At 33.5% G+C, this 8421-nt stretch overlaps 1 protein-coding gene across 2 annotated transcripts; it reads left to right on the top strand.

Moving 5' to 3' along the window:
* Positions 1-1404: 1404 nt before the first annotated feature.
* Positions 1405-5958, top strand: LOC133817093 (calcium-dependent protein kinase 20-like). Of its 2 annotated transcripts, none has more exons than XM_062249483.1 (8): positions 1405-1528; positions 1842-2963; positions 3254-3397; positions 3501-3653; positions 3856-3971; positions 4179-4346; positions 5142-5366; positions 5469-5958. In XM_062249483.1, the coding sequence occupies exons 2-8, from the start codon at positions 1985-1987 to the stop codon at positions 5550-5552; spliced, it is 1869 nt and encodes a 622-aa protein (XP_062105467.1). In that variant the 5' UTR covers positions 1405-1528; positions 1842-1984; the 3' UTR covers positions 5553-5958. The 2 variants fall into 2 exon arrangements, with proteins under 2 accessions (XP_062105467.1, XP_062105466.1); XM_062249482.1 differs by lacking the exon at positions 1405-1528 and adding an exon at positions 1543-1720.
* The last annotated feature ends 2463 nt before the right edge of the window (positions 5959-8421 follow it).

Genomic DNA, 8421 nt, shown 5'->3' with positions numbered 1-8421 from the left:
ATTAGGCATCTTGAATTATTAGATGTGAATTAAATATTGTTTTCCTTTTTCTACAAATTAAGTGATGATTGGGTGACTATTTGTTTTTTTCATTTTCAATACTTTCCTTTCAAAGAATTAAATACTTTCTTTTACGATTTTTTTCTTTAATTATAAATATCAAAATCTATCTTATAAGTATTATGGAAATGTTCTTCTTTTGCTTGATTATCAAACTCAATATATAAAAATTTTATCATAAAAAAAAACTCCATGTATACCAAACTTAGTATTTCCTCATCAAAACAATTTATAATGAAGAAATTATATATCTTTGAAGAGTGAAAGACAATGTTCTATGCTCACTTTCAAAATCTTATTATTGACATAATTGCAAATCTTCCACAAAATTAGTATTTTCCATCATTTACAATAAAGAGCGAGTAATAAATTTAAAGAATTATATTTTTTTGAACTCAGTATTTTTTTTTTCTATTAATGCCTTACTGATTTTTTATTACTTATTTAAATTCTGTATTTTAAAATTTTTGTTTTAAAATAATTATAATTATTCAGAATTTCTAAAATAATTTAACAAAAGTGCTTTTTTTTGTTTGTTGTATTATGGGCTGGTGCATCGAACGGCCGCACCATAGTGGCGTTTTTTATTCACAGTTGGCAGCGTTTTGGATAGCCACGTGTTGTTGTGGTGTCACGTGTCATTTTGTTGGCTTTTGTTATTCAAATTATATTTCTAAGTTATTATGTTATTCAACTTTGATTGCCCAACAACGAGGTCGTCTTCGAATTTCTCGAGGAGGAGCCTCAACGCCGGAGTAGCTTTCGGTAAAAGAATGCCGATTTGGGTCGTTTTTTGGAGTGATTAGAAGAAGTCGATCTAAGCAAGAGAGAATCTTTAACATGCCCAGTTCTGAAATTCCCAAATGGTTACACCAATACTCAGTGCAAATAGGAATGTCAAGCCAAGCATGTATAACGAAAATAATGGAGTTTCAATTTCTGGGTTCAGGAGAAATTTCTTTTTTTTTTTTTAATTCAGCAAAGACAGCTAAGAGTTAAAAAAATTTGACATTTTCTGGTACTAATTTGTGGAAGTGAAGAAAATAATAAAAGAAAAGGTCGTCCGTACTATATGCATGTAAGAGAAAGAAAACACAAAAATTAATTCAGAAAAAAAAAATTGATACTGGTTCTTGTTGTGCCACTTGTAGAAAAAGTAAATAATAGAAAAAGTCTACTAATCATATTTTGTCTATTAATGGTTAGACGGAAAGATAGAGAGAAGATTATAGAATAGAGAGTGAAGGCTGTTAAGTCATTAATTAATTTAATTAGTTATATGGTAACATTTGCATTGACCAATTTCATTATCAAAGTCATTATGATTAAAAAGAAGATAATGAAGAAGGATTAAGACGTAATTTGATCTAATTATGATGATGATCAAGAATAGATTAGAAGCAATGATCTCTCCGCTTTCTGTGTGGACAACAATGGCTTCTCTTCCATTCACACCATGCCATAACTTGTTATTTTCTCATCATTTTCTACTACTCACTTCAATTATTTCTTCTTTACCTCTTCTCTAATCTTTATATAATTAATTTTTTTTTCTGATACAAATTCTTTTGATAAACACAATTTAGTATTCATAGATTTTGTTCCACTTTTTTAATCGTCATTGATCAAAATGTTTGTATTCTGGAACCATTTTATATATGTACGTGTAAATAAGTTTACGTTCAATTTGTTAATTGTTTTTTCTTTCTTAATGTTGGCTATTGATTTATCTGAGTTGGGGAGATTGGAATTGGAAATAATGGGTGGAAACTAATTTGCAGGTCTATGTCGAAGCAGATTGAAATTGGGGTTTGATGTCAATGGGGATTAATATCAGTGCTGATTAGTTTTGGAGGTTGGAACTTAAAAGAGAGTGATTTTGATAATCTAAGAAGTTGAGATTGGTGGAGATTGATTTTATTTGATGGGCAATACATGTGTAGGACCAAATCTTGGTTCTACTGGGTTCTGGTGGAGAACTCGACCACCGGAGAACCATCTTCCTCCTCCTTCTAATCAGGAGAGTGAAGCTAAAACTACCCAAGATTCGGCTCCTGATTCGTCTAAAGGATCACATACCTCTAAAAGTGGTGATCCTACAATGCCAGTTCAGAACACACCTCCTGAAACTGTGAAAATTGTGAACGATCAACAAGATCACCCTCCTCATCCTCAGCCACCTCAGCCTCAGCCTCTGCCTCTACCTAAGCCTCCACAACCACAGCCACAGCCACAGCCTCAGCCTCAGCCTCAGCCTCAGGTTCAGCCTAAGGAGGTTGAATCGAATAGGCCTGTTAAGGAAGGGGTAAAGGAGGAGGCTGCAAAGGCCGCAGATAATTCGAAACCCAAGAAGCCTTCTCATATTAAGAGGCTTTCGAGTGCAGGGCTTCAAGCAGAGTCAGTTTTAGGAAGAAAGACTGCAAATATAAAGGATTTTTACAGTGTGGGAAGGAAGCTTGGACAAGGGCAGTTTGGGACAACATTCCTTTGCTTGGAGAAGATAACATCTAAAGAATACGCTTGCAAAACGATTGCGAAAAGGAAACTGACGACGGCTGAGGATGTGGAGGATGTCAGGAGGGAGATTCAGATAATGCACCATTTGGCTGGTCATCCTAATGTGATACAAATTGTTGGGGCGTATGAGGATGTTGTTGCTGTCCATGTAGTGATGGAGCTTTGTGCTGGTGGAGAGCTTTTCGATAGGATTATACAAAGGGGACACTATACTGAGAGGAAGGCAGCAGAGCTTGCTAGGATTATAGTTGGTGTTGTCGAAGCATGCCATTCTCTTGGTGTTATGCACCGAGACTTGAAGCCAGAGAATTTCTTATTTGTTAACCATGATGAGGATGCGCCACTTAAAACGATTGATTTCGGGCTTTCGATGTTCTTTAAGCCAGGTTTGCTTTCTGCACCATGATTTTGGGATGGTTTAAAAGAAATGGTCTAAACCATTGTTCCCAAGTTGCTTATGCTCAAATTATCATAGTTAATATAATGCAAATTAGCTAAAATCAATCAACATATGTAGCTGTATTATGGTAGTGATATATAGGTTGTTTTAGTGAATTAGCCAAATACCATTTGACCACATTGTGTTGAAAGGCACCTAAAATAACTCTGAGTGCTTTCCTCTTTACTTAGAATGAGAATTTTCTATATCTAATTCAAGAAAATGTAAAATTCTTAGGTGAAACATTTACTGATGTGGTTGGTAGTCCTTACTATGTCGCCCCAGAAGTATTAAGAAAGCATTATGGTCCAGAATGTGATGTTTGGAGCGCTGGGGTGATCATATATATTTTACTTAGTGGGGTGCCCCCATTTTGGGATGGTAAGAATCTTATGTTTTATATCTTGGTTGTTTTTACAAATTCATCAATCATTGATAGTTGTGGACTTATATCAACAACACCTGCTTTAATTTGGATAATCAGAATCAGAGCAAGGAATATTTGAGCAGGTTTTAAAGGGAGAACTCGATTTTGTCTCTGAACCATGGCCTAGCATATCTGAAAGTGCAAAGGATCTTGTTCGAAGAATGCTTGTAAGGGACCCTAAGAAGCGGCTTACGGCTCATGAAGTTCTCCGTAAGTTAATGGTCATGATTGATATTTTGTAACTTTTCGTATAGTATAGATGAATATCTTTGTAGTTTCTAAGGGTAGAAACTAGAATATGATTCATCTGAGCATTAGATTTTTTGTTTTTCATTTTAAATAATAATATATTTCTTCTAACTTAAAACAAGGTTTTGTATGTTTGCTTTAATGCTTTCATACTATATCGTAGGCCATCCTTGGGTTCAAGTTGATGGTGTTGCTCCTGACAAACCTCTTGATTCTGCTGTTTTATCTCGCTTGAAACAATTCTCTGCTATGAACAAGCTGAAGAAAATAGCCATCAGAGTGAGTGTTTATCACTGCCAGCTTTATAAATATAGCAAGTCCAAGGTGTATACTGTTCCAATCCATGAACACAGAGAAATTTACTCAAGTAGTTCTTTAAGAACGACAAAACTATTGTCAGAAATTTACTCTGTCTACATTTTGATTACATTTAGTTTGTTCTATTCTTTGGAGTGTGACTTGCAAATGTTGTGTTTATCTTTGCAGGTCATTGCAGAAACCTTGTCTGAGGAGGAAATTGCAGGTTTGAAGGAGATGTTTAAGATGATAGATACTGATAACAGTGGACAAATCACTCTTGAGGAACTAAAGAATGGTTTGGAAATGGTGGGTGCAAATCTCAAGGATTCTGAAATAACTGGACTAATGCAAGCGGTAAGTAAAGTAATGATTGTGATTCACATCAGATGTAGGAACTATATTAAAGCTTGTAAGAATTGTATATAACTGGTTTTGTTTGTCATTTTCTCTGCTATTTGACTCTGATCATTTAAATGATTTATAAGGAGCTTTGTTGAACAATAAGTTGATCTAACTATGATTCATGGGGTAGATGAAAGAAAGCTCTATACTGTTGGAGAAAAATATCCCACGTAGAAAGTGTAGGTACATTCAACAATATATAAGAGTAGGAGCTACTCCACTCATCACTAATTGGTTTTGAAATGAAACTTCATGCTTCTTACCATGCACCACATTCTATTTCTAGATCACTTTCCACATTCTAACATGTACTAAGGGAATTAAGTTGCCTTGGTAATATTACAAAAAGATTCTAGGATGGAGGTAATATTAAACTCTTTGTGTACAAAAGGTTTCACTTTACCTTTAAAATAGATGTGGAACCTACACAAATTAATCGCTTTATCCCCTTAAAATTTGAACCAAACATAAGAATGGTTTTAGATTCTCATTCCCACATTTACTTGACCCCATACCAAACACCCCTTAAAATACATCTGGGCTCACATAAATTATTAACTTTATCTTATAAAATTTGAACCAAATATAAGAAGTGATTTAGATTCTCATTACCACCTTTGTTTTACTCCCATACCAAACACCCCCAAGATTAGTTGTCCGAATACTTTCCATATGGCTTGCTTGTTGAGTTTGATAACATTATGGCCTTGGTTCAATTAACTTTTCCTCTTCCTATAAAATTTTCAGGCAGACATTAATAATAGTGGTACCATAGACTATGGTGAGTTCGTAGCAGCAATGCTTCATCTAAACAAGATCCAAAAAGAGGATCACTTGTATGCAGCCTTCTCCTATTTTGACAAAGATGGGAGTGGTTATATAACTCCAGATGAGCTCCAACAAGTCTGTGACAAGTTTGGATTGGAAAATGTTCAATTAGATGACATAATACGTGAAGTCGACCAAGATAATGTAATAATTTACTTAATTGAACTCCCTAGCTTTGCCTCTTGCATGGTTCAAAAAAATGGCTGCTGTGATCCTTTAATATTCACAATTTTGTAATTTTCCCAGGACGGGCGTATTGATTACAATGAGTTCGCGGCTATGATGCAAGACGGCTTGGGCAAGGGATTCAGTGAAGCCTTGAAGCATTGATAGCTTCGATAACTTGACCCTGGTACACACTACACAGTCCATAGTTCATATCTAACTAACATTTGCTCTTTCATAGCTTTAACAGACAGAAAATGTGTTGAGATGCATGATGTTGTAGAAAATTAGCCAGGCTTCAGAATGAGAGGAAGAAAAGTTTTACTCTTCCATCTTTACAATCTTTTCTTTTCATCTTGTATTTTACCATTTTTATTATTCTTTTGAGGACCCTAAAATTGGATTAGAAAGTTGTCTATAAATTACTTTTTTTTTTTTTTTTCGTCTTCCACCATACCATACAATTCTTCTGAATTTTATTACCATATGATTTGCGGTTGTGATTTTTACTCCAAATTCGCGGGGTCATTGAAAGCTACGAGTGGTGTAATCCAACTTATAATATTTATTAAATTCAAATAAGTGGAATCCAATATTGAATTGCTTGAAATACACCTACTTGTAGTGTTGGACACTAGTGGTGCCCCTTAACGATTCTCTTTTCTTTGCTTGAAATACACACCACCACCACCACTAGGCACCACTCTATTTATTCCTCAAATGTACAAGTTTATGGATCCGTTCTAAGATATAGATGCTCCCAAAAAAAGGTGTTGTTTCACTAAATTGTCGTCTATAATCAATGACCCGATTATCTTCTTTTAATGTATTTTATCAAAACACCTTGGTGTGGTCCGATATCAAGTGGGACTATTATTTATTTTTCATGAAACCTTAATTGAAGGAGGTCATTATTTTCATTTCATTTGGGAATTAAATGCAAATAATAACGATGGTGATGATCATGATCATGAGAATGATGTTACATTAATAAGCCCAGATTGGGCGTCATACAATTGGATGTTATTTCCATCCTGAGAATTGGCGATCTAACAATTCGAAGAATCTTACAAACAACCATGTGAAGGTGAAATAGTCACTCTTATATGCATCTGCATGGGGTTTGATGACTACATCTTTAAATTAGAGGAGTTAATTATCGGCTCTAGAGATGACAAAAATGATTGCTAGAGCCTTGTTTTTTTATGGCTAAGCTTCTAGCCACACATTGCTAGAAGTCCACATCTTACATATTGTTTGCTAAATGTGTCGTCTCAAAAAAAAAATTGTAATGTTTATAGATTATTTTCAGTTTAAAATTATTGGAATTTTTTTAAATTAGTAATCAACAAGACTACTGTTGTTTGTTCTCGTCCAATAAAACTTTTCTTTGATGTTTATTAGACATCTTGAATTGAAAAAAAAATAAGTAAGTACATTTGTATTTGTAAAGTATTATTTTGGTATATTGTATTCACAATGATGTTTATTTGGTAACTTGTATTTTAAAATCATATATATACATTGTATTTTGAAATCGTACATATTTGGCACCTTAAATTCGAATTTAATTGATAAATTTTTGTCAATTTAATTAAACTACTCTCAATTATATGAGTTTTAAATTCAAATATAATTACTTATTACATATAACTGATGATGACGGTTTAGTCATATTGATAAAATTTTATTTATCAAATCTGAGTCTAGGGTACCAAATTTGTATGATTTTAAAATATAGAGTCTCAAATGAGCATTATTAAAAAAAGAGGTACCACACTTTGCAAAAACACAAAATATCAAATGAGTAAATTTCTAAAAAATAATTAAACATACTTCTAATCTTAAAACTAATTAATTATGAGAGTAATTATATTATGGGATATTTTTAAATGGTAAATAAGTTTGTTGGAGTTCTTTATTAAAAAAAATTAGCTGTTTATTGTGTGTACGCGTACAGCATATTCGAAAGGAAATCTGTTTTTTCGTGAGCCTTTTCCGATTCCAAATATGAATTAATATTAAGGAAGGAAGTATATATTTTGAAAAAGAAAAAAAAATTGTTACCACACCGAAATATTAGTAAAATCCGTTGACAATTATTTTTTGTCAAAAAAAAAATCTATTTACGATAGATTAGCTTATTATAGCTAATAATAATATCACGTATCAGCCAATACTAAAAATTTTATTAAGAGGAGAAGTTGAACTTGGAAAATTAAAGCTAAGGTACACCAGAAGCAATTCATGTCAAATCTCAACGACGATTTACTTTCAGAAATCTTAGTCAAAGTCTCTGATATTCGATACGTGATCCAATGTAAGTTAGTATGTAAACATTGGTATTTTCTTATTTCACAGTTAGATGACAAATTTATTCGTAATTTCATCCACTATAGTCGTCAGCAACAAACCTTGCCCTATAAGGTTCTATCTGATTCTCTTCCTTTAAATCAATTATTTTTCGAGAAATTAAATATTAATCTCAATAAAAATTTGTTTTGGTTCGCCAAATTGCTTGTCGAAAAATCAGAGGAAAAATCTTATGGGGAAATTAAGGCTACGTACAATGATTTAATGTTGATCTCATACGCTACAAAATATCATTATATTTGTAACCCTTTCACCAAACAATGGATTGCTCTTCCCGAAGTCCCCACCACCATACCCCCAATAAACACCAAACAACGGATTGTTATTCCTGAAATCCCCATACTTTCAACAATCAAACACTGGATTGAATTCAGTAGTTTGGTGTTTGAACCGGCCAAGTGTGCGTACAACAACGCACACTTAGGGTGTAATTGTGGTAGCAATCGGTTTAGGGTTTTGCTGATCACAAAAGGTGCGAAAGAAGATAATCTGCTTTGTTCGGAGACCAAAAAATGGAGCAAAATAACAATTCCTCACAAATCCACGAGAGTGTTATCTTCTGTGGTCGCAAACAATGGGATTTTCTACTTGTTGATGGGAGAAACATTCCAATATAGGAGTGACTTATTGGTCTCCATGGATCCCTTCAATGATAACAAGT

Source organism: Humulus lupulus, chromosome 2 (assembly GCF_963169125.1).
Source record: "Humulus lupulus chromosome 2, drHumLupu1.1, whole genome shotgun sequence".
Lineage (NCBI taxonomy): Eukaryota > Viridiplantae > Streptophyta > Magnoliopsida > Rosales > Cannabaceae > Humulus > Humulus lupulus.
The sequence above is the reverse complement of the archived record's forward strand: the minus strand, read 5'-3'. Positions and strand labels throughout refer to the sequence as shown.